This window comes from Pavona decussata, unplaced genomic scaffold (genome assembly GCF_977016875.1).
Source record: "Pavona decussata unplaced genomic scaffold, jaPavDecu1.1 SCAFFOLD_61, whole genome shotgun sequence".
NCBI lineage: Eukaryota > Metazoa > Cnidaria > Anthozoa > Scleractinia > Agariciidae > Pavona > Pavona decussata.
In genome coordinates this window covers 1,065,001-1,090,792 of record NW_028145482.1, presented here as the reverse complement: position 1 = coordinate 1,090,792, position 25,792 = coordinate 1,065,001, and the positions used below count along the sequence as shown (strand labels likewise).

Sequence of the window (25,792 nt, the reverse complement as noted above, 5' to 3'; positions counted from 1 at the left end):
AAAGGAAAAAAAAGGATAGTTCACGGAGAAGTAATATGTGACCAGCCCAACGAAAATGCCTACGGACCGAGGCTAGCTACATGGAATGCAGTGATTTTAGAAGCTCTGACACCTCAATTCTAGCGTAGGCTCGATTTCCGCGGCTCACTCGGCCGAACCCGAGTGAGCGGCGGAAATCGAGCCTATTCTAGCGTGACAGGATACAAAACTTGTCAACCGCGCCAGGCCTTTAGCAATTACAGTTAATATACAGTGACTCGCGCTCAATAGAAACTTACTTGTCTAATATTTATATTGTTTTTCCGGCCTAGGGAACTCAAGCTGGCGCTATTCATCACTTTAACATCAACAACAAAACACCATCGTGAACAGAAGAGAGAAATATTTCTCTGTCTACTGATTTTATCCACGCTACAGCTGCGCTTCATTGACGTGCTTTTCATTGCAAAGATGGCAGGATATCAACTCTTGAGTGACGATCTGTCGAATATTCCCCCTAAATACATGTGCAAGCACTGCGGTTTCTTACTGCGTGACGCTATGCAAGTGCCGTGCGCTCATTTTTATTGTAGAGCCTGTCTGGAGCATCTAAAAAGGTAACTCTCAGTCAAAACATAAACTAGTATTAATAATAGCCGTAAAAATCAAGCTGAAGTAGGGGCTGATCCTCCAACTCTCTCTCCCCCCCCCCTCCCCCCCAAAAAAAGAAAAAGAAAAAAAAACCCCAAAAAACAAACGAAAAATGAAACATAAACAGAAGAAGCAATAACAAAATCAAACAAAAATGAAACAAAGAAGCGAACAAACAAACGAGAGAATAAACAAACACACTAATAAATATCAAGGGGCGTAGATGGGAACTATCCGGCAGTGTGTAAATTGAAGCTGGTATAAAATCAATGTTTCAGTTTCACTCGAACTCATTTCAACCGATTTTCTTAATATTTCCCAGCAACCATATTTGTTAAATTAAGTCTTTTCTCTGTCTTTTCTAAACTTTTTAGCGGTGACGAAGTCTACAAATGTAAAGTCGATGGCGAACAATTCAAGCACCCAGAGGTATGCAGATAATATTTATAACAACAACAATACTTTATTTCACCCCATTATTATTATAACAGAAAATATAAATATATATATACAATAGATGATAGGGGTGCTGGCTGCCCGAAATAACCTAAAAGTTAAAAATGCCAGGCAGCCAGCTGTAAGAAAAGATATTTAAATGTTAAGGTCAGGGACACAAGAACAAACACACATAAATACACACAAAAATAAAGTTAAACAGAGGTAAGTAAAGTACCAGTATATTAAAATGACCATAATTCTCCTGTGATATCAATTACAGCGTAACTAAAATGTCACTAAGATAGATGATAAAAAGGGAGATCATGATTCGTGAAGGGCGGAGTGAAAACCCAAGCGTAAAAACCTTGAAACCTTGAAACCTTGAAACCTTGAGGCCTTGAAACAATTGCTGCCCTTCAATTCGAAGGTATTTCCCGATAGATGTGTCAGGAAGGAAATCCAGGATTTCGAAGTCCATTGTACGTACAACGAGAGCGGTTGTGACTGGAACGGAAAGATAGCCAACTTTGAGGTAAATAAGTGGTCTGACCCTTAAGATACAATAACATCACTTTATTACAGGCTTTTAAAATTGCCCGTCCTTGTTCTGCAACCATGAGTCAACATGACGGTATTCCACAAAAAACGGTAGAACACTGTAAGGAATTAATTTGGTGGAAGAATAATTAAAACTACTGGAACACAGACGGTTAGCGAGTATTTTTACTACGAGTTCTCGCTAGATCTCCCAAATATTTCCTGTTTCCTGTATCAACTGACCCATAAAAAATTTACGTGTTTCTAAGGAGCGCTGGAAGCGCGGCCACTAAATACACTAAATATGTATTGTGTTGGAAGTTTAGCGAAGTAAACCTTGTAAACCCACACGCTGGATACGTAACACTAGTTTGGTGGGGTGCAAGTAATCGGGATGCAGTGGATTTTAAGAGTTAAATACTGGATCAAAATCGACGCGTGGAGTGCTTCTCCTTTAGACGGAATGCGGAAGTATTACAAATTGGGTTAATGAATAGAGAGAGGAAAATAAAAAAAGCAGCAAATATGACAATTAACCAAGTTTCCCACATCATGGAATTGGATAGAGAGGAGGAGGGGGGGGGGGGGGGGGGGCTTGGGAGTCTGGGCTGGGGCAAAAGTTAAGGGTACATGGAAAGATCAGGGTTGAAAATTAAAACAAACAAACAAACACCTTTTGAACCGTTCAGTATCCCACTTTATTGTTAGGAACACATATCAGTTTGCGACTTCGTAGAGATACCTTGTGTGTTTGAGAATTGCAAAGCAAAAGTACTCAAGTCCAAACTGGCTGAGCATCTGGAGAAGGAATGCAGTCAAAGGAAAGCTGAATGCACTTACTGCAGCGATGAAATGCCTTTCGCTGATTTGGAGGTACATGTATGCGTAAAGCAACACGAATATACCAGGCAGTTGAATTGTTTTATTTGACACACTCACCGAAAGTACGTAAATAAAGCTGTGCATAAATTGAACCTGATCCGAACCTGATCTCATTCGACGCTTATGCAGATAAGCAAACTGATGATTATAGGATTCGGCCAGTTTAATCGGGATATAAACATAGCCGCGCAATGCGTGGAAAATCGATGACGGTTTATGGTTTGGAGGTAATGCAATTTGATGGCATAGTTAAGTTCTTAAGGTTGCACTCATTTTGATCCCTGTTTTGGCATTAAGAGAAGCATGAAGAATTTACTAACGCGTCATCCCAGGGCTCGCAATTTGTCCATACCCTATCAGGGGTGCTCTGGGGACATATTCCCCTGATACGTTTAGCATTTCTAAACCTTCTAAACCCTGAGGTAAGATTTCCGCGCATTCACATACATCAATTACATGCATCAGTGTCATACTGACCCTCTTCCAGGAAAGATTTCGTTACAACCCCATACATTACAAGCACCACTATCCCTCTTCCAAAAACGGCGAGTGTAAATAGAGTTTGAGTCAGAAAATGTATACATAAATACTGTAGGGTGTTATGCTGGTACAACTGGTAACAGAATAGTTACATTGCAGAAAGAAATGAAATATCTCATTGAGAGCAAAAATAAGTTTTTTCGAAACAATTTATTTATGAAATTCTCATAAAATACAAATTCCAGCCATTTAATACAGTTAGTCAAGGATAATGTTTAACCATGTTGTTCCAGTCCTAACTGACACGTCATCTTTTCTTTTTCTGCTTTCTTTAAATCCTAAAAGCCTCTGAAGTGAGCTAAGTAAAATAATCAAGTTGAACTTACTTTACTTGAGGATTTGCCACTTGGGTTTTGGAACAGAATGATCAGCGTTTCGTCCATCACTTTAACCAATCAATGCCAAGTGCTCCAGCGCTAATTATGGTTGATTCCTTTCGAATTTCAACAGGAACATGTTAAAAAGGACTGCAAGTCTTTTCCAATTGACTGCACACTGTGTGATAAGAAAGGTATTCCCCGAGGGAAACTAAGGGAGCATCGCGATCCAGCAAATGGGGATTGCGAAGGGTCCGAAGCAGTTTGCCCTTTTCGCTCACTGGGATGCAAAACCAGAGAGGTAATAAGCACAACAACAACAACAACAACAACAACAACAGATACCTATGCAAAGTAGTCTATTTAACTATAAGAATTAGTTGCGATTGCTTTTATGTCCTCTTGACATGATTCAAGATAGGTAATGCTAATGTTAAAGTCCAGTGTAGTGAAAATTCATGCATCAAATTATAGTGTGAACTAAATGTATCACACTCTTTTAAGAGCTATTTTTCCTAAATATTTGAAGCTCTCAGAGTGAGACGTAAGTTAAGGTATTTGTTTGTAATAAATACTGCTAAAATAAGGTAAGCAGGGTCCCATTGCCAAACCATCTAGTTGGTCGTAGGGATCATGCCCATCAAATTGAAAGAGCTGATCTCTGCCGACGACTCCGAGATGTTCATCGATGACAGACTTGCTAAAGTAGTGTTCAGGCTTTTCAGTGAGAAATTTCCGGCATGGATTGCTTTACCCTGAAATACGTTGGTAAACAAGCACGACTGAGAAACCGTCATTCATATGGCGCAGAACAGAAATTTCAGTTACTAACGCGTCATTTCAGATCTTTCAAAGAAATGTATATTTAACACGGTAATTTCTGAACTAACTCTTGGGCCTTTCAAGCATATAGGATAAACTTTATTGTGTCATTAATGAATGTGCCACATAACAAATGGACGAATTTAGTTTTGTCCATTACCACGATATCGCATCTTTTATCCCATTGCCAAGAGAGGAACCTCTCTTGCCGTTGCCTATGTTGGTCAATTTCTTTTAAAAGAGCATCCGGGGGTATTGGTCATTAGCTCCTTGGAATCCTTGCTAGATGACGGTTCAAGTTTCCAACACGACTTTTCGAAACTGGCTTTAGTGTCTATTCTGGAGACGCGCATGGAGATGACACATTTTAACCCACCCACAGAGATCTACAGTGTATTTGTTCTATCCAGTGAATTACGGTTTTCACTTCATTTCAATCCATTCCATGTGGATGCTGTTTGTTCGAAGACTAACCTTTGCTTGGAGGACTGCTACACAAATAACGGAAAGGATGCTTCGTGGATTTATCGTAAATGGTCTGTTTGATTTCCTTCCACTTTTAAATAGTCACAGCTTATGACGTTATCTCCTCGATGATAGTTTCAGCCAGTGAAGAGACAAACATTTCACCTTTTCTATTTCGTTCGCCGAGCTCAAAATTTACCATCCTACTTTTCTTTATCACCACATGGCGCTTTCGACATTGTTGATGCTAGCAATATACAGAGCGCCTGTCACATTAAAACCTAGTATACGGCCAAGCTTGCCACCAATCTCCCAGTAAGTCAGTTGTTATAGCATTCAACCGGTATGCTGGTGGTCATGGTTTTTGATGAAATACTCGTCGTGGACTTTGTCTCAAGCTCTTGTTAGGATGAACATTTCATCTTTGTATTTCTCCACGAGCGCAAGTCCAGGTTTACCATATAACTTTCTTTACCACCACACGTCGCTTTCCGCATTGCTGATGCAGTACAGGACGCGTGCCACGCTTAAACCTGGTACAGTATATGGCCTAGCTCGTCCCGAGTTCCCAGAACGTAGCTCAGGGATAATAGAGCATCCAACCGGTGTACTCGGGAAGATCACGAGTTCTTCTTTATTCCATGCCTGTGACAAGATGATCATTTCATCTGTCCCTTTTTCTCTTGTCTGTCTGGGCAACTGTGGGCGTTGAGTTGAAATTCCGGTACAAAGAATAAATGCGATGGCCGCCTACTTAGCTGATGGGCTTCTTGCTTCACTGGTCGAGTCTCCTAAATAAGGGCAACGGATAATCTTTTTAACACAAAATCAAATTTATGGAACATTCTACTGAGTGTTTAGTGGAAAAACGTATAACGATGTTACATGAATGGGTTTGACTGGATCCGGCCTTTTGCTGGTTTTGGTTTTATTCCCATATCAAGCAGCCATGCAGGTACAATTGGAAGAGATTCTAGATACAGTATTTCAGAGCTTACTAAAACAGAAATTTATGTAGATGTTCTGTCACAAAAGGGAGATGTTCTCTTGTAATTGCAGGAGTGAGTAATGTATCATGAACCAACTGGAATTCATGCAAGCCTGTTTTAGCACCAGTTTGTCCATCATCATCATCATCATCATCATCATCATCATCATCATCATCATCATCATCATCAATCTTTATTTAAGAACACGAAAACTTATCATAAAAAATACTCTTCCTAGGAGTCGTGTGAAAAATTACAAAAGAATAAATCAACTATATCTACAGGAATACATTAATTACATTAGCTAACGAAACTATTAAACAAGTGTACAGTAAAAAACCTATATTATAAAACTTTCTTCAATTCATAGTGCACTAAAAATAATCTTTCCCATTCAGTGAAGTCTTAGGTCTCTACGTTCTCGTTCGGTGGATCTCCAATCATTCCAAGATCCTTTTCAATTGAAAACGAAACAAATAGCTTTTTTGTGTTACCTATTAAAGTTCGCTATGTATTTCTGATACATTTCAGGAGATGAGACGAAGCGATAGACGACGCCACGAGCAAACCTTGATGTCATACCACCTCAACCTTCTTCTTCATTTTGTCTTTACTTTAAGGGATCAAGTCGGAAGCCTTGTTAACGACATAAACCCACTCAGGGAGGGTATTACTGTCATAGAGGCGCTAAAGTGCACTGTGTCTCAGCTTGTGGCGCAAGTTACCGCTGTAATTAACGAAAATGGGAATATCCAAGAGAAGATCGACGGCTTAAAATCACGATTGTTGCGAGTTGAGGAAAATCTGGTCGAACCGTATTCTGTTCCAGCTGGACAGCGTAGCTCGCTGCAAGTTCACAATCAGCAAATGACTGCGATGATAGCAGATCTCAAGCGGCAACTGAGCAATATGGAAGCGAAGTTTGCAAATCACGAACTTCTTCTCTATGAAGCAAACCGTGCCATCGAGGAACAAAACAGCGAGATAGCAAGGTTAAAGAGGCAAGGAGAAAGTGACAGAGAAACTATAAGGAGGTTACAGGCAAAAGTGGATTCCTTGGAGGGAAGTTTGAATAGACGTTATACGCCGGATGCTGGAAACCTGAGTCCCGCAAGAGATCAAGAACCTACCAGCTTTGATGGAGTTCTCATGTGGAAGATATCAAACGTCTCTGCGAAGATATATGATTCTTTCAACGAACCAGAAAAGTCATTCTACAGCCCTCCTTTTAGCACGAGTCGTCATGGATACAAAATGTGCGCGCGCATTTATTTGAATGGTGACGGAATGGGCAAGGGCACGCACATCTCGCTGTTCTTTGTGATCATGCGTGGAGAGTACGACGCGCTGCTCCGCTGGCCATTCAGACAGAAGGTCACGTTCATGCTATTGGATCAGAACAATGTGGAGCACGTGATTGACGCCTTCAGGCCTGATCCAAATAGCTCATCCTTCCAGAGACCAAGAAGAGAGACGAACATCGCCAGCGGATGCCCGCTGTTTTTTCCGCTCGCTGATTTGAACAAGCACGCCTATATCAAGGATGACGCCATGTTTATAAAGGTCATGGTTGACTGCACAGATCTGTAATAAGTCAACTAGTACATCTGGAGAGCTTCATTTGTTATGGGGCTTTTCTCTCAACGTGTGTCCACGCCCCAGTCCATCTCTTTTCTTGATGGTAACTTGGTCTGGTTGTACTAAATATATTGATAAACTTTCAGAAAAATCATTAAATTAGATTAGAAAACGAAAGGAATTTTAGATCATTATGCATTGGTATAACATATATATGTTGATAATATTGTTAAAACTGCGTAGCGTCTTGTTCAAGTGATACAAAAGATTTTGGTATTCTTTAGCGCTATTAAGTTCGGTTTATGTTCACCAACGTTTCGGCAGTGCTGCCTTCTTCAGGGTGGCATGTTGAAAGTGGAGTTCGTTATTTGCCATCGTACGCAAATAATACAAACTGCGAGCGCGTGCCAAGATGTATGCGTGCGCGATCATAAAAATTTAATTTAGCGACCTTCTGAGTCAGTTCTATTTGAAAAGTAATTACTGAGGAAAACGTAATTAGCTTTAGCTTTTTTTTTTATCAGTAACACGTAGTACCCTGCGTGTTGTGCACAAATTTTGTAATGTAATTTGTAAAGTTTTACTGACAGAAATACTGTAACTACGCTGGGGTTCGGGGAGACGATAAAGTTATGTTGGACCACTTATTTTACTAAACGTCTGGAGGCAGTAATTCCAGCTCAGGAACTATTGCAATTGTAGTTTAAGTGCTCGATAAGGAGGCTCTCTCCCAAACATAATATTGAACGAAAGTTGGTGAAACCAGTGGTAAAACGTTGGCTAGTCCTATTGACTAAGACCTTTAAAGATCTTAGAGTTCTTTTCAGTATAATGGACAGCCGCAACAACACAATCACACTATAAATATTATCACTATCATTATCATTGTTGTTATCAGCATTACTATAGCACTGTACAATGACAAGACATTTTATCCTTTTAAGTCCAACTTTAAATTCTCAAGTGGAATACATGCAAGCATTCTAGTTTAGTCTAAAAATCTTCCGCAGGGATCCGGATTATTCGCTTGGGTGCAGCTGACCCAACCAGCCTTAATTTAGTTTAATAGGAAATAGGATTTCTTCGTATACGCCAAATGGCAGTGGCTCTACTGCGCGTGCGCTACATGTTGGCCGAGTCTGCATGTATTCATCATAAGCCGCCATTACGGGACAGAAAACAAGGACGTAAAATCAACACAACGAATATCGTATTCTTAAAAGAAAATAGTTAGTATGTGTGTTGTCTGCTAACTCCTTCCATTGAACGAAACTAAGGGGCAACTTTCCTTTCAGGACGGATATTTTCCAAAAGTTCGACTTCAATTAACCTCAGACGCTCTTTTGGCTCTTCTCGCTAAATTCCCATTCGGTGTCAAACGTAATCGATAAGATCAGGCCGTAAACACTGAATTTACATACAGCCGAGCAAAACATTTCATTTCTCTGGCCGCAATATAAAAAAGAAAACGTTCAATTAACTTTAAAGATTCAAGACCATTCCGTGGGTGAAAGGCTTTGGGTAAAGTAGGGAACTAAAACTAAAGCTTCGAAAATAAATTTCATTCGGGGTCCAGCGTGAGCGATAAGATCTATTCACCAGAACAAATGTAAACACTGAAAGTTTGCTAATGCACAGCGACAATCAACGCTTGACGAATTAATTTCTTTATTTACGTTCACTTGGATAAAACCAAAATGTGATCCACCACGGGAAAACAGGGAAAAAGGTGAACACACGGGCACGCCAAATTGACACGCTTAACGTAGAATCTGAAAAAAAATCTTTCCTTCGGGGTCGAGTGTTAGCGATAAGATCGATTCATTGGAACATACGTAATCGCCGAAAATTTGCATATTCATACCAACAACAACTGAGTACCGCAACGCTAAACGCATTTTTATTTTTACGTTGGATAAAGCCAAAATAGCAACTTTAGCACCCGGGTTTTAGCAAAACTGAAAGCCCCTTCCGATGTTACAAAACGTTGAAAGAAGCCGTCATTTGGATGCAGAAAGGAATTGCCACGCTGAAAACAGCGGGAAGAAATCGTTCACGTGCTAGGCAACCAAAATCGTTCACGTGTATCAAGTTTCATCTGGCGACGCGGCATTCAGTAAGGAAATATTTTCGGCGGTTCTTGGAAGGAAAACTGGACGTTTTCTGCTTGTTATTCAATCGCCAAGGGAGCTGCAGTGTCTTTCCGAATTACAAACCCAGCTTCTTTCATTTAAAGCCCTTTTTAATCCTGGAAACACTCTCTTTCGTGTCATGATATTTTGTCCATTGGCAATCACGCAAAACCACTAAAAGAATGAACGTGCACTTCGACCCTTCGACCCGAGTGAAGTTTATTTTCTTTTTTGCGTGTTTAATAAACAAACAACTGCAGACATAATTTGAAATAGTTCATTCTTTGGTCACTCACGGAGCGCTTTGATTTGGTCATTAAAGTTCTGTCCTATTCCAGTGATCATGAAATAGATTCGTTGAGTAAACTTTCTGTAAATCGGATGTTCCGTGAGGTTTGTCTTATCACACGAGTCCCATATAGAACGCATGTCTTTTCGCACGCGTGTCATATTACACGTTCTGCGTGACATTTTGCGATCGTGCGCTGTTACCAGTGAAAAAGCTGGAACATCTCTCATAGAAAGCCCAGAAAAAAAGGGTATCAGGGTGGAAAGGTATTCGCACAAATACCCCTCTGTCGCCAAAATTCATCATTACTACTGAAACCGCAAATACTCCTTTGTCGCCAAAATCCATCATTATCTTAGATGCACCTCATGGTTACAAAATTAAAGAGAGTAATGTTTTATTTTGTTTGCATGACATTTTCGGTCGAACTACATAACGTTTATCGCAAATATGATGCCTTAGACGCTCAGCGAATCTTTGATCGTTCACCTGACAGGCCCGTAGCGGGGGGAGGGGCAGGGGGGGCTTGAGCCCCCCCAGAATTTTTGGAATTCAAAAGGCAACATGCCTTAAAATATATACAGTCGACTCCCGATAACTCGAACCTTCAAGGGAAATTGAAAAAGGTTCGAGTTGTCGGAAGTTCGAGTTATCGAGGGTAAAATTATATAGAAAATGACCTGAAAGGAAAGGAAAATTGGTTAGAGTTAGCGCGAGGTTCGAGTTAGCGAGGGTTCGAGTTATCGGGAGTCGACTGTAATTAAAACAAATTAATGTTGAATTCTGACGCGGCAAGTGCCTTTTCACAACCTTTAGTAGTCTGTTTACTACCTGTCATTTTTCTTTGCTAACAGGCATTCCTTTCTTGTGACTGAATTGGAAATAGGAATCAAACTGGATATAAATCAACCAATCTGAAGCCGTGAAAGCTGTCGAAATAAACTACTTGTTTTCTAAGACATCCGCTCATTTTAAGCAATACAAATGTCCTCAGTTTATAAAAATTGAGTGTTCCCGCGTTGTCACACAAAAAAGCCACACAAATATGTCCTTAGGACCAGAGAAAAAATTATCCTGCAGTCGGATTCTTACTGCTGGATTCCAAACTTAAAAAGAGAAAGAAAAATTTTTCGTCGTTTGTCTACGTCGTCCTTCAAACGTGAAATTAGGAAACTTCACGTAGTAGTCCACGTTAACGAAAAGGCAAAAACATGTACCTAAGAGTGTGATCTAGGTGCAAAATTATTGTTTCACTTACTAAATCTACCGGGTTTTTGTGATGTTCTCCTTGCATCTTAAACTCCCAAATCCGTCTGTTTTTGAGTGACAGTGGGGAGGGTGGGGGGGGGGGGGGTGTTTTTTTTTCTCACCATTTTGCTCAGCCCCCTCAGTTGTTTTAGCCTTGCTACGGGCCTGCCTGTCACCAAACACTAAACTAACGTGCATGCTCAGATACTCCTAATACAACGACGCCCAAGTAAACGCTCACACAGCGTCTTGTTTAATCCGAAATGAAGCAATTACTCTTTGAATCCGTGGACGGTCACTTTTCATATCAGTCTTTCTGTTGTATAATAAGCCACCTACTGCGCATATCAGTTTTGTTCTTGGGGGTCCTAGAAAAAAGAGTTTTTGTTACTCGCTTCAAAATCTTCTTCTGAAACTTATTATATCCAGAGTTAACTAATTGATGATCAATGACATCAATGAGTAATCGAATCTGGTAACCCCGGTGTGAAAGGAGAAACTTTGGTTTGGTTATGGCGTCACTTCCGTCCGTCCAACCTTGCGTCCGTACGCAATCCCACGATGCTAATGCGCCCGTGCCTAGTGTTTGTTCGGCCGGACATTCATCAGAATCTTAAAGTGAAATCATTTTTCTCCGATCCGGCGCGACCAAACCTTCGATTTTTTCTCTTGAAGTGAAACGTTTCGTTCACTTAACGTTGTAGAACGAAAAAAAAAATCAGCAATGGAATAAAAGGGCTGGTTATTCTCAGATGAGGCGAGTATATTCATGCGATTTTGTTGACAAAACTTTGCTGTTTTGCAAGATATTGTTTCTACAATGTTGACACGCCGTTTAACTTAAGCTAAATACTGCAGACTTCAGAGCTTTTTTTGAGCTCATTTTTTCGGTCCATCTTTATTATTTTCTTTCTTCTTTTCTAATCTCGTCCAATTTTGCCGTCCAACAGCGAGGCAAAGAGTAAGACGATTCGCGGCGGGAGAAACAATCGTTCTTTTTAGAGGCGCCACATTAGAAGCAGCGGGCGGATCTTGAAAATATATCATTTTACTCTGATCCGGTGTGACGAAACGTTGGATTTTTCTTCTTGAAGTGAAACTTAAACGTTGGAAAACGAACGAAAAAATCAGCAATCAAATAAAAAGGACTAGTCATTCTCCAAAGAGGCGAGTATATTTGGGTGATTTTGTTGACAAAACTTTGCTGTTTTGCAAGATATCGTTTTTCTTGCAGTGTTGACACTGCAACCTGTTTAACTTAATACTGCTAACTTCAAAGCAGTCTTTTGAGCTCTTTTTCGGTCCATGTTCGTTATTTCCCTTGGAGTCAGTTTATTTTCTAATCTCGTTCCATTTTGCTTCATTTAAGAAAATTTGATTCTTTATTAAAATAGTCAGCCAAACCCAAAACGTCTCGCAACACTGTATCGTTGGCATAAACTACTGACGAATTTTTCTCGCATATATTTCTGATTTTAGCATTTCTTTGACAATCTTGTAAGAGAACAAACACAGGTACTTAAAGCAATGGCATATAACGGCAGAGGTTAAGATGTGTGAGTATTTTACTGAAAGTCTTTTCAAAGAACGTTATAATTTAACTAAAGCGAATCGGCCTGTCAGTGGAATGTAAAATTTTAAAAAAGTGTGTTTGTTAATTTCCATTTATTACTCCAGGGTATATTTGAAATCAATTTATAGTTAGGTCTAGCCTTTTTCTGAGGTTTATGTATTGCTTTCTTGATAAGCAAAATTCATTAGACAGTGACAGTGCAGGTTAGCACGTGTTGACTGTTCCTCGATCCGTCTTAAAAACTAAAAAGAACGATAAAAACAAAAACAAAAAAATCAATGTCATTTGGAATCCATTGAACAAAACTGTATGCAAATGTTTTTTGAACGTGAAGAAAACTACCTCAACTCGATAAATAGGCGATCCCGTCTTGAATATATACCTACAGTGTACATAATATTTTGATATCTTTTGGACCACACACTCACATAATCATGTACCTTAGGTTCTACTGAAATGTTTTTTTTTTGGGGGGGGGGGAGGGGGAGGGGGGGGAGTTAAGAGGATACCTCAGTCCCCTTTATACATGTAGTATACATGAGGCCGAGTAGAATAAAGGATTTAATTTTCAAGCGCATTTTAAAAGTTTCCCAAATTGCGCGACGAGGGCAATTTGCAAAGACTTTGAAAATACAATTAATCTAATCTACAAGGGATCATTGCGCTTTTACAACACAAAGGGCAAAAACTTCGTAAAATAGTCAGTAAAACATTCACCGTAAGCAAGCAAACAAACAAATTAGTTAATTTTTTTGCAGCGTACGAAAAAAAATAAAACTGACGAGAAGTCACATACCATTAACACATGTCATGATTAAGAGAGAATACAATTTAATTCAGGAGCAAACTAAAAACGATAACACTTAATGTAACGCATTAATTATGAAATTCACCTGCTCTGTGAAGCTTCCTACCGCTTGAAAATCACGGGAGCATAGATCGATAAAAATAGCAAACGGCGGTCGATCCAAAGAAGGAACTTGCGGAGTAATTTCTTGTACTGAAATTGACCTGGTCCTTCTTCTCATCAAAAGGACACTGTTATGCTTGGTTACCATTCGTTGTAAGAAGAAGTAGCAAGGTGAAAGCACTTGTGTTTTTCAGGTTCTCAGCCAAACCGAGAATATCAATCCGATCCAAGGTTTTAGCTTTTACACAAGTAATCGTTTGCTGTTTCTTGTAAGAGACACGAACACTTATATATATTAAACCTTTTGGATTTCCTTTCTAGCTGCAGCACTTGATTTCCATGTATTTTTGTTACAAACAACCCAGCTTAAAGAGTCGAATTGCAAAGAACCTGAAAGAACTCGTTTATGTTAGACGCAAAATGAAGAAACCAACAAAATTTAGAGCTGGCGTGCTCAGCCAATGAGGAGCGAGCATTTTCGCCGCTCGACCCATCAAGGGTAAGTAATTTTGCCCTCAATGAAAGAAAAATTAAGAAAAAATGCCCTCTGTAACAACAAATCAGCATTCAGAAATTAGGCCATCTTTACTACATTGTTATTGCTGATGAGCAGTTTGCTGCATATGCACTAAAAATATATGTAATTGCAGACTGAAAGAATGAGGAACTTGTAAGGTTATTACGTTCATAAGATAAGCAGATTTCGATAAATGCTATGAAAGAAATTAGAGCTCCGTTTTTAGGCTTGGCTAAATATATATATATATATTATTGATTTGATGGACGGTAAAATTACCAAAAAAAAAAAATGTTCAGAAGGTCGAATACTTCTCTGTCTGTCTCTCTTACTGGGCAGAAATGATCATGATTTCGGAGGCGAATGGATAGATCTCAGTACCTCAGGCTTCAGCTTTCCTTCTCATACTCATTAATTATCGATGAAGAGAAAACAAACGAAATCACTGCCGTGAAGGAGGTTTGGAAAAGTGATATTAATTATCATAGCATTTGGTGAACTTTTGCTTTGATTTTTTTCTCCAAAAATTATTAATGGTTTGAGAAGCTATATCGAACACTCGAAAAAGTGTATCATCCGATTTCCAAACAGCTCGAAGTTGGTTTTAAAAACTCAAATGCACCTCCTTTTTTTTGAATACTTCTCGGTGTTTGAAAATCGGATGAAACAGTCTTTGATTCTAAATATAAACTCCACGGAATGCGTAGATTGGTACGCCCTGAAAACCTCAAAACCAAATAAAGTTCACCAGGAAACTCCTGTAATTCCGGCACAGTGGATACCCGCGATTAAAACTTGAAGAAACACCTTGAAGCCATGAAAACATATAAATACGTTCTGAGTGTAAATCCAGTTACTTGAACTCGATCACACAAAGACGGCTACGCTGGCTATAATCTCGTACCCAGATCTCCCACGGTCAGGCGGAGGGGAGATCTGGTAAAGTTCGATTTGAGGCCCGGAATACGGGCCTGCCCATCATCCTTTGTCCACCGTGCTGAATGGCCGCCGGCTCGTAACTGTGATCATTCCTGGTGAGGTTTTCGCTTTCGAGGGTGCTCTTCGGAACGTTCTTCGGTCGAGAGGACAACAAAACTTGAAACTTAAACCAAAACGAAAAAGGCAACAGGAGAGATTGCAATCAACAAGCGCCGTAAATCACTTTTTTACTAAGATTAGTTCCTACCCTTTGTGACCATCTAGACCATCTTTGTAATGAAAACTGTTCCAAGAACAAATCCATCGTAATTGTGCTTTCTCCACTCAAGATCAACGTGCTTATCGACGATCAATTAAAAAGACTTAAGTCAACCGGAGTAAGCTGTACCAGTTTTCGCCTTAGATGGTAACTGTATTGAAGATACTGTAATTTACAGGCAGGGAAATGTCACATAATTTTTGTGCACCCCAAGGTAAAGGTAGCAACAGACAGTGCAGAGAGTTTTTGTTGTCGAAGCTTTATGAGAAAAATTTTGTGGTCGTTGTTGTAGATGAGGCACAATAGAGTTACTGATTGGCATCTTGGTGTTAAATTTCGCATTGGAAAGTCAAATGGTTCATGTCATATTTTCATTTACAAAGTTTCAGAAATTGTGGTCTACCAGTGATATGTAAAAATTATTTCTTCTCTTTGTAGTCTTTCAGCTGATTTGGTCACACAAATTCTCCTTCTTCCATAAGTTAATGGTTTAAATTTCCAAACCAAATGGATTGTGTAAATGCGGCAGGTTTCTTTTACAGGCCAAAGGACACAACTCAAGGTCACTGTAATAATATAATTTTATATGAACCAGCTAAACAGGGCCTCCTCCTACCTACAACAACTGTCCACTCCTAAACACCAGAAATTCTGCCAAGCTTAATTTCCACGGACCACAAGTTAACTAACATAGGCAAATTTACTTTTAAGTACTCTGCTTCTGTCATATGGGAAACTGTCCCCATGGCATTGAAAAAAACAAAAACTTTTAACAGGTTTAAGAAACTTTATAAGGCCCACCTGATCTCTTGTCAATCAAATAATATATGTTCTGTTTAATGATCAAATATAATAGTATGTAACTATCTAATAATAATAATAGAGTTAAAAATAATAATAATAATAATAATAATAATAATAATGTCTGCTTATATTTTGATCTTTGTTGTCACTGCTGTTGCTGCTGATGATGTGTTGTCCGTTTCCTTTCTTTTTGTTTGTTGTTGTTGTTTGTTTGTTTGTATGTTGTTTTTTTGCTTTTTTTTGTTTTTATTTATTGTTTTGTTCTTCTTTTATTAAGCTTGTCCTGTTTAGATTTCTTGCTCGGTTCAGTATATCTCGAACATACCTTAATTTACACAAATGTAATTCTCTCTTGTACATCCTAGGCTCTACAAACATTTCGTACATTTTCTAATTACTCAGTAAAGCTCAGTGTCATTTCTTTGTTCACTTAAAAGTAGGTGGTGGTCAGCTAGAAAGCCTTTGCTACTTTGACCACCACACACATTTTATAATTTGTACTGTATTTATTTTTATCTTGTAATCATTTGTTGTAATACTTTTCTTTCTATGTTAATGTTGTGTAAATAGTGTGCAATAAATGAACCATGAACCATCCTAGCCCTAACACCATGCTACTGTCTTGGTTATATACCAGCAAACCAGAAAGACCTGTCCGTGTAAATGGTAGGCGCCCAATTATGTCCAACATTAAAATACCGAGTACACCCTTGCTGTTTTAAAGGGTTTTTTTTCTTCTCAAAAATGGAAGTTTGAATTTCTTTTGGGAAATGGAGGTACCACATCTGGATTTGGGATCTGAAGAATGTTTGGTTACTTGCAACATGTGAGCAAACAGAGCAAGTCCCTATGAGTTTCCCATTAGAGTTTTATTTGGTAGTGATGAGCTTTCCATTTCAGTGGTTCTTGATTCACCTTTATCTCATAACACTTGAAACATTTTCACCTGAAATTTATGTTAAGTTTAGGGGACATGCCCCCTCGACTGCTTCTTTAATGACAAGTTAATAAAGGTTATAATTTTACACATAGGAGTCCACAGACTCGAAAATTAGAACCACATAATACACAAGTCTAATAATATTTGACTCTTGATATGAAGAACAAAGGTCATTATCTGCATTTGATTTGCAAGGCACAATGAGCTGCTTAAATAATCATTGTTGTACTGAGCATTGCATGCATTATTTGTACATGCATAGAGGATGATACACTAAGAATAATACAAGGTTCTTTATGTCCAAAGCAGCTATCTTGGTGCTTGGACACTCACCTCTGATGGGATCCTTGATTTCAGCAAAAAAAAATAATAACAATAATAATAGGAAGGTGTGAAGGTCTTTTGGGCTCATAAAAGTAGCAAATGGCAGATAAATAGAAAACAAATAAAAAAAAATATTTCCACTATTTGTTTTCCTGTGCATGTCTGTGTGTTCTAATGAACTGTCACCCATTTCTGCAGCAAAACAACAGCTTTCACAGTAAGCTGATCTTCAGTAACCATGAATTCCTAAGTATTCCTTAACCATGGCCTTCCATAGCCAGGAAACAACATTTAATCAAACTGTCAGACACAAACCCACTGCAGAGAAGTGGTGGGGAAAAGAAACTTTGAAAACCGTGTCTGTCTTGGATGAAAATTCCTTGTTGATGCCAATTCCTTGAGTAAAAAAAATTTTCTTGTATTGATATTTGCACCCATGTAAGGTCCTAACTTTTCTTAATATTAAGACCAGCAACACAAAATTATGTTCAAGGACTTTTCACACAAGTACACAAAAAATATCAGAACAGTGAACCTTGAACCTTTAAGCCCCAGTAGTGATCAGTATCAAAATTTCTCCTAACATTTATCAATACACAATCAAGGAGAGGTCATGAGATCACCAGTGGTGAAATTTCTTGATATTTCAACAGCCTCCCTATAATGCTACTATGAAAAATGGACATGTAGAGACCAGTAAGGAGAAACTGTATGTTGACACTGAGGCTTAAAGGTTAAAAGCTAATAAATACAGAGCCATATTGTTGGTGATTATCGCAGCTTCTTTTATGCTTCGTCCTTCCACCACCCCATGCGTCAAAAAGGGCTTAGTTACTTGAGAATCCCTTTTTATTCAGCCTTCTCATTATCCATTTTCTGGTAATTATATTGTCTTATTCTAATGGAAAGAATAACAACATCCTAGTGAATGACTACAGTTTTTTCTTAATTAATTGCATCTTTGTTCAGGGGGCACAACTTCAGAGTACAGCAAACGAGGAACACTTTCCTCAGTATTCCCTACAGCGAAGATTGTTGTCATGACAACAACAGCAACAGAAAAACAACCAAACTACAATCATACAAAGTTTGAATATGAAAGATTTATGGAGTACTACAAAGGCCCTCCTATCTTAACACAAAGTAATGTTGACCAGTTTGATTAAATATTTTCGCCCATAGCAGATGAACTTATCACCACCAATGTCAAAAATTAAGCCTGTCAGCCTATTATTTACTCATCATTAGTACTGTGTGGATTTGGGGGTGCCTTTTTGGGTGGAAAGCTTGGGGATCACCAGTTCTACCTTACTCCCCAAATTCCTCAAAATGCACTTTTGGCTCAGTCTCATTCTTTACAGACTGACAATGAATATTATTTGCCACAATCTTTGGGAATGGGGTTTGATTCTCATTGTGTTGGAAGGATAATAATTTATTCATTTTGGTCTTCCGCAAACTATGGAAAGTTTTTTCCAAGAAAGTGGAAGAGATGGGAAGCCTGCTACAGCAAAACTTTACTTTAACAACAATCATATTGGTGCAAATATTGAAGAAATGCAACCCACCATGACAGATTAGTGTAAATACCCCAGAAATCTGTGCAGGGGAAAATTTTTGCTTATAACCACTTTGGTTTTGGCTTTTGTGTGAGAAATGCAGCTGTTGTGATATCTGTTGTCCGAAATGGCTGTCATTGCTCTTAATTATGTGTTGAGCTGTGTCCAGCTGTTTTAGCCCTTGAAGATATTCACATCACTGATAGGAACTTTAGGAACTTGCTTCTCCCTAGAAATCAGTTGGAAGAAATTAAGGCAGAGTTAACAAGAAATAAAGGAGAAACTGAGGCCAGTGATAACTATTTGTATCAGAGAATGTGCTAAGGATTAACAATGGAAGTAGTAAATGAAGTGTGTTTAGTACTTCAAGGACTCCATACTAATGATAAAATAATGGAGAAATTCCCCCATCTTGAAGAAAAGAACAATGGCAAAAAGATTCTAAAAACTATAAGTGATGTCAAATCCAAAGAGGCATGTCCTCCTTTTAAAACTACTTCTTTTCTAACTCTTATCACAAGCATAGACCTGCAAAACATTAGGTGGTGCAGACATGTAAACCAATGTCCCCATTTTTATTTTAGAGGAAGGCTAGTTTTATATTTTGGATCCAAATTTTTTTTAACTCAGCAGGTGGGAGAGAGGGGATAAAATTAAACTAACTACACTTACATAAAGAGCCCTAATCGGTTCAGACAAGGTGTTCTCTGTTGTAGTACGGGTTTCATTACTATTATTTTGGCGGTCATAAGTCGGACATTTTTCATTTCTCTTAGCTGAGGGGTGGGAGGGATATTGATGAATAATAATATTGTGTGGACACTCTATCAATTTCTCAAAAGTCCTATGAGAGATGTTGTATGGATCTTGAAGGAATAAGCACACTGGTCTGAAAGGACTAATATTATATTATGAAGTCTCTTACTCAAAGTCCAGTTCAATTTATAGAAGGAAAATAGTCTTTTAGCAGAAGACAAAAACTGAAAATATGCTAGCAAATGCGACGGGCGCGTGTTCAGGAACTCAAGGTAAAGTATTTTGGGGAAATAAATTTGCGTTTACTAAATAAATAATCATTTAAAAAAAATCATTTTTTGTCAAGAAATACCAAAAAAAAAATATATGACCTACCTCCATTTTATCCCCAAAAGTAAGCAAGCTTATATCCATCGTGTTGAAAACTTGTGTAATTTGGCAAGGCCGTTTGAACGTTACTGCAAACTCTTTTCGGCTAAAGTCGCTGTTGTCTTCCGAAAAAACAATTTCTCACTGTTCTCTCCCCACACAAAGGGCATGTATGTATTAAAACGTCGCATGACAATCTTAATCGGAGCGAAAACTTTTCCGTGTTTTTGTTTCTTCCCCGAACTGAGACAGAAGGAAAGAGCCAATCACAGAGCAGATTAGAATGAGGCATTCTTAATTCTGGTAACCAACCAGAAATGGCGTTGTATCGAACTTTACCAGATCTCACATTTCGACATTCCCGAACCGACGACTGAGATCGGGGTACGAGATTACGCTGGCTACTGACTGAGAGCTCTGCGTGAGTCAACTCAACACCGCATAATATGCGGTGTGATATGAGAAAAGGTACGATTTGAAAATGAACTAAAGTAAGATTGCGGGTACCGGTTCTGTCCTCTCGGGTACACGATTTCTCTCTCTCTTTTTATAAGAACCTTTTTATAAGTTATGTTGAGGCGGAGATTAGCTAAAAGTTAAGAACGTGCTAAGAACATTATCCAGGCTGAGAGTCAGTTTACGGGGGAGACTTTACGTAAACACCATTTTACCGCACTTGACATGGCGGTTTAATAGAAATATCTCGTTCACGTTTCAAGCAATTCAAAAACTCTATGTTCATCCCGTGAATCTATGTTGTGGGGTGTTTTGTGAATTTTTGGTTATATTTGGGAGGAGATAGTTTTTCTAGAAGGATTGGTAAAATAAGAGAAATAAGGAATATTGAAGAATTAGTGAAGTTTTAAAATTAGAATTTGTAGTTAATAATTAATAGATGGACATGCAGCATTATTACGCCCACCAATCGAAAATTCAGTGCTCATAGCTAATAGCAATGACGAAATCGAGTCGAAACGTCAGAGTTGCACGCCAACGCGAACATTCCTTGCACGCTCTCCACAGTTGCATTGCAGTACCAATTCATCTTACTTCAACACTTGTACTTATCCGTTATATGCTAAAAGATCAGAGTATAGTCCTACGTTCTAAGCCGTGACTGTGTCGTGACAGACCAATTAACAGGCCTATTTGGCCCAATTTGACACAAAAAACTGGTAAGTGAGCGGACGAAAATTGGCTCGATCTATACAAAAGTCGTTGTGACAGTGCTACAGATTATTTAAATCAGACCAATCTTCAACTCACGTCACACCAACGTAAACAGGAAACGGAAATCGCCGCCCACAAATTTGAAACGCGTTTGAACCGACTAAATCGGTACGGCGTAATTTACCCAAATTTACGTTAGCCGCACATTTGATACTCTTCTACCAATGCATGAGATGCATATTGAACGAACCGCAGTCTCCGTATGAGAATGAGAACATTCTTAAGTGGAAGGAGACAATAATTTCGATCTAGTCCATCAAGGTGAAAAGCGAACTTACGTTTTTGTCCGGTACTCGTCACACTGAGTCACCCGCGCTGGGTCAGTGGACGACAGTCAGATGATATGGCATATGACATCTGTTGATCATCTCACATGATTGTCAAGCAACGCATAAATATAAAGTGAAGTCATGTCGGCGGCTATTAATAGAAGATGTATGGGGCTTCCCCCAATTTACCTCTGAGACGCTGATACAAAACATTACTGTTCTAAATAAAAAAAAGTAAAAAGGAAAAAAAGGAATACCACCCTTACTCGCTTATTGGTCGGCTTATACGTTAAGTACTCTGTGACAGCTGTTCTCTTCGAAAGGCTACATGCACATTTAATATAGACCGCCATAGTACCGCTTTGTACACACAAGACAGCTTTTGTCAGAGGAGCGCGTACCGTGCCTGGTCAGTATATTTATGGCAGCAAGCCCCAACAAAAAAATAAAATAAAAAAAAAATGTTCATCCAATACATCAGTTGAAACTGATTTGTACTTTAGTCTTTATTAAATTCAGCAGGACAAAGTTGCTCTATGACTGACATACACGGCCTGATATTGCGCAATTGCACAATAAATACTCATATCCGTAAGTCACGTGAGCCGCTGTCACACCTGTCACATTGCTTTCACGAGCTAAGGGGAAAAAGCGGAGAAAAAGCCGGTATAGCTAATACTACCCTACTAGAAATACGTGACTCGCAAAATATATATAAGAATCAATAAGTTCTATCTGCATCATGCACTAATACCCGGCCCTGGATGTGGATTGCAGTGTACAGACTATCGTTCTGTAAGTATAACGAATTGGTGTTTCGTGTTTTGTCAAGGGGCAGTATCATGGGAGATCGATGGGAGATATAAAAATATCCGTGGATAGTTTCTTTGCATTCTGATAGTCTTTTAATGGAATTTTGTCATTATATCTTGGCTGCTATCAACCGAATAAGCGTCTTTCCAGTAGAAATTTTCTATGCTTTTATGAGTGCTGTAGCTAGTTTTAGCACGACCCAGGAATCTACGATCGGGTTTAGTAGATCTCGGTGTGCGCAGTTCCTGCAATCTTCCGGGAATCTTCTTCTGGTGGAATCACAGTCACGAGTCCGTTTCTCGACGGTCGGGCCCGGAAACTACTTCATGCGCACAATTCTCCTCACCCAAGACTCAGCTTGTATTCATTTTGAAAGCTACACTTGAAAATATTTATAACTTTGTGAAACACATTGCACTAGTATTCCCAAAAATTACAAGTAATCGATCCCATCGATAAAAAAAAATTATATCTTAATTATTTGAAAATATTCTAATGTAACATCGATCGGGTAAGTTACCGGGACTTTCGAGAAACGGCCCTCACAAGTACTAAATTGTCATCCTTTTTGAGATTTTCTGTGGTGATGTACGTCGTGGGTGCCAAACAGAGTCGAGAACCGTATTGTATTATTTTAGCCCCCAAAATTTTGTTATTGCGAAATATAATGTGTAACTTTTTATTATAGTTTAAACTGAATAATTCGTCACGTCCCAAGAAGCACACACTTTCCTCAGATCTGATTGTATGCAAATCGGCACTTCGACGCACTATATATAATGTTGAAAGTAAAATTACTCGACATTTGAACTTTATTTATAAAACGTACCAAAAAGGTTAATGATTCTGTCACATGGATATCATCATCATCGAGTAAGCGTTTCAGCAATGCAGAGCGTTGACAGGGATGAATGCGTGACAACAATAATAAACATGACATCATTTCCGCGGGGGTTTCCCTTCTTTCAATTTATTACGCAAATTCGTCAGCAAATTACCATACTCAGTGAAGTGATGGAGAGAAGTTTTAAAACACAGTCAAGAGGAAATGCTAATCACTTCAATGCTAGGAAACAGGAAAGCAGTCAATCGATACATTCATTTGCAGCCTAACCATATAATTTAACGACTGGCGAAACAATTTAATCATAATTTTAAATATAGAAAAATTGAAACGTGACCATGACACATCAACCACGCAACGCATATATTACTCGGTATCCAAGCAAAGCTGGAACTAAACATACAGAGAAAGTTTTCAACGAAAGATTCTCGGTCCGGAATTCTTCTCCTGGTAAGCTTGCTAAAATACGTACTCAGATCATGTGTACTATAGGCACCTGTCGACCGACTCTCGGCCGACACTGCAATAGACCTGACAGTCTGGCAGGTCTTGTTAAACACATAAGGGACTGTTGGGATAAATAATTCGCAAATTACAAGAAAGAAAATGAACTAGATGAAATATCAGTCAGATTCGAAGATTTAAGATTACCTTTATACAAATTAAGTTGTTGTGGTAATGGGTATGATATGTGTGCGGAGCGCAATATCTTTCTCGACTTTATAATTCTGCCCAGGTCCATCGCCATTTGGTTGACTGACTGCTATTCTCTCATTAGTTCTCTGAATCGTCCTTTTTTTCCCCTGAAAAACTCCAGCTGCTTTCACAGCAGAAGTTGTGCCGTTGCGCATATACGGAAACAAAATTTGACTTACGTCAACCGGAAGTCAAGTTTTCTCCTTTCAGATAAAGTGGGTAATTTTTACTTACCATCCGGAAATGTTTAGAAGAAATTAAGAAAAACAGGAACAACACGATAAATACGACAACAAACAAAACCTGCAACGAACAACTGATGAAGTGTTCCTGCACAGTTAATTTTGTCCTTTTTTCGGGACACTGACAAAAATAGAGCGTGATGGACGGTTTTACCCTAGCGTGGAAGTGCTACTGTTAGCAGTGTGATTACATCAAGCAAGTTTAAATGCGCTATAATCGTCGGTAGATTCAGTTACGCTTGCTAAGTTTTTGAAACTCTTCAAATCATTTTTTAGTTATACAAGAAGACAAAATCAGCGTGGTAAAAAAGTCAGCATACCACCATCGAGTGATCCAGTGACAGGTGTATCAGTGGTAAGCCCTTAACTGTATTTTATCGTTAAGTCTGAGATATAGGCCGCTGTCTCTACCAAACTACACTCTTTAAAAGACCAAGAAAACCGTAGTTTGTCTACTTTAGATACCGAGTTTTTATGATGCTCACCAGTCTTAAAAAAAAATAATGATAAGCAATGTATTTTCACCTCAGGAAAGAGAAATATATCTCGAAAACGAAGACAGAAATGATCGGCATTACTTGCTTGCGTACCAGCTGTGTTCGCCAAATCAACTGGCTACAATGTAACAGCAGAATCGTTCGGTTACTTTAGCTTACTTTTGCGACAAAAGTCGAAGAAAAACAATGGACATAACATTTTACAGTTCCATGTCACTGAGGAGCAAATTATTCGTTCTTACACAGTAGTAAATATGCGAGGCTGGCGATTGAGCACCTGTAAAACAGTTGGAAGGCAATCGGGGGGGGGGGGGGGGGAGGGGGTCCTATCGTCGGCAGAATTTAATCCGAAGTAATCTGCATGCAGTCGAACATCTTACCTTGTCACTTTATTTATCCCTGATGAAGAACTGTATGACTTAAAACCGAAACTAACGGACTGCTTGGGTTGACTGAATTGGAAAGAAAACCATGATTACCAACTGTAAACATAAGAACTGAGTGGCCTTTCTCCTGTCTGACTCAAAATACAAATAAAGTTGCAGACGTGATGCGGAAATATAGAAAAAAAAATTCGGGTTATTTTTGGAGCACCTGCTAATTTAGAAAGCATTCGTAAGACGTGGAGGAATTGAACGCTTTGGAAATGAGGCGTTCATACTCAAGCTGTGCTGTATTTACAGAATTCGATCTTTGTCTTTTACTCAGCAATAAATGCGAATGAAACCTATGAGAATTGTTTTCCACCATTTCCTCTTTTATTTTTTATTTATTTTGTTTGAAAGTTGTTCGTTTGAAAGTGTACGCTTGTTGATGTCATTATGGTAAAGGAAAATTCAATTGCTTCATTATAAAAAAAACCCTGATTTTGTTAAAGTATTTCTTCACACACACTTGGTTACATAATTAGTCCAAATTGCATTCACAAAATCCAAAAGTAATTAACAAAGATTGATTGACAAACCTTTGTTGCTAGTTTGTCTTAATTTCTTAATTATATCAATCAATTATAATTTTCTGTTGCAACTTTACTTAGTGTTTAATTAGTAACTCAGTGAATTTATCTCAATTTTCCTTCTTCAGATAATGCGTTTAACCCTATCAGTATATTAGTATTGTTTATTTTCCCTTGTTAAATTCTTTCTACGTTGTTTTCGTCACTTTTATCATTAATTGTTATCATTATAGTCACACTTATGTATTTAATAAGCTTATGCAACACCTTTCAGAGCATAACTAATGTGTTGCATCACCGCGCGTACGTAGAATAATTGATGAGTTAAGCAAAAAAGCACCTCCGATTCTTTTGAACTACGGCAAGCTTTAACTTATTGTCATTTCTTTGCATTTTGTTTTAGCCGTTTGGCCATGCCTGGATACAATT

The 25,792-nt window shown here is 38.6% G+C and overlaps 2 protein-coding genes, 1 long non-coding RNA gene and 1 pseudogene across 9 annotated transcripts in view; 3 read left to right on the top strand and 1 right to left on the bottom strand.

Moving 5' to 3' along the window:
- Nucleotides 1-25,792, top strand: part of LOC146478980 (TNF receptor-associated factor 3-like) — a 35,187-nt gene that overhangs the window by 2,330 nt on the left and 7,065 nt on the right. The window contains exons 3-8 of one of the 6 annotated variants that reach the window (XM_085111207.1): nt 312-596; nt 1,005-1,059; nt 1,496-1,600; nt 2,314-2,478; nt 3,478-3,645; nt 25,767-25,792. The exon at nt 25,767-25,792 is cut by the window's right edge and continues 133 nt beyond it. In XM_085111207.1, coding sequence (XP_084967333.1) covers nt 3,581-3,645; nt 25,767-25,792 — 91 coding nt within the window. In that variant the 5' untranslated portion in view covers nt 312-596; nt 1,005-1,059; nt 1,496-1,600; nt 2,314-2,478; nt 3,478-3,580. Of the gene's footprint in view, nt 1-311; nt 597-1,004; nt 1,060-1,495; nt 1,601-2,313; nt 2,479-3,477; nt 3,646-21,976; nt 22,112-22,949; nt 23,424-23,495; nt 24,267-25,766 lie in introns of those variants that run through there. The other 5 variants (XM_085111210.1, XM_085111208.1, XM_085111211.1 and 2 more) reach the window with 5 other exon arrangements.
- On the top strand, nt 451-3,046 carry LOC146478982 (TNF receptor-associated factor 5-like). The gene is made up of 5 exons (XM_085111107.1): nt 451-596; nt 1,005-1,059; nt 1,496-1,600; nt 2,314-2,478; nt 2,975-3,046. The coding sequence occupies exons 1-5, from the start codon at nt 451-453 to the stop codon at nt 3,044-3,046; spliced, it is 543 nt and encodes a 180-aa protein (XP_084967233.1).
- On the top strand, nt 3,751-7,320 carry LOC146478981 (TNF receptor-associated factor 1 pseudogene; annotated as a pseudogene). The gene is made up of 2 exons (XR_014864986.1): nt 3,751-5,746; nt 6,030-7,320. The product of XR_014864986.1 is annotated as a TNF receptor-associated factor 1 pseudogene (transcript).
- Nucleotides 18,215-25,792, bottom strand: part of LOC146478979 (uncharacterized) — an 18,446-nt gene continuing 10,868 nt past the window's right edge. The window contains exons 2-3 of the long non-coding RNA XR_014865004.1: nt 19,824-20,218; nt 18,215-18,921 (exon numbers count right to left, since the gene is read on the bottom strand). This is a non-coding gene — a long non-coding RNA (uncharacterized LOC146478979). The remainder of the gene's footprint in view (nt 18,922-19,823; nt 20,219-25,792) is intronic.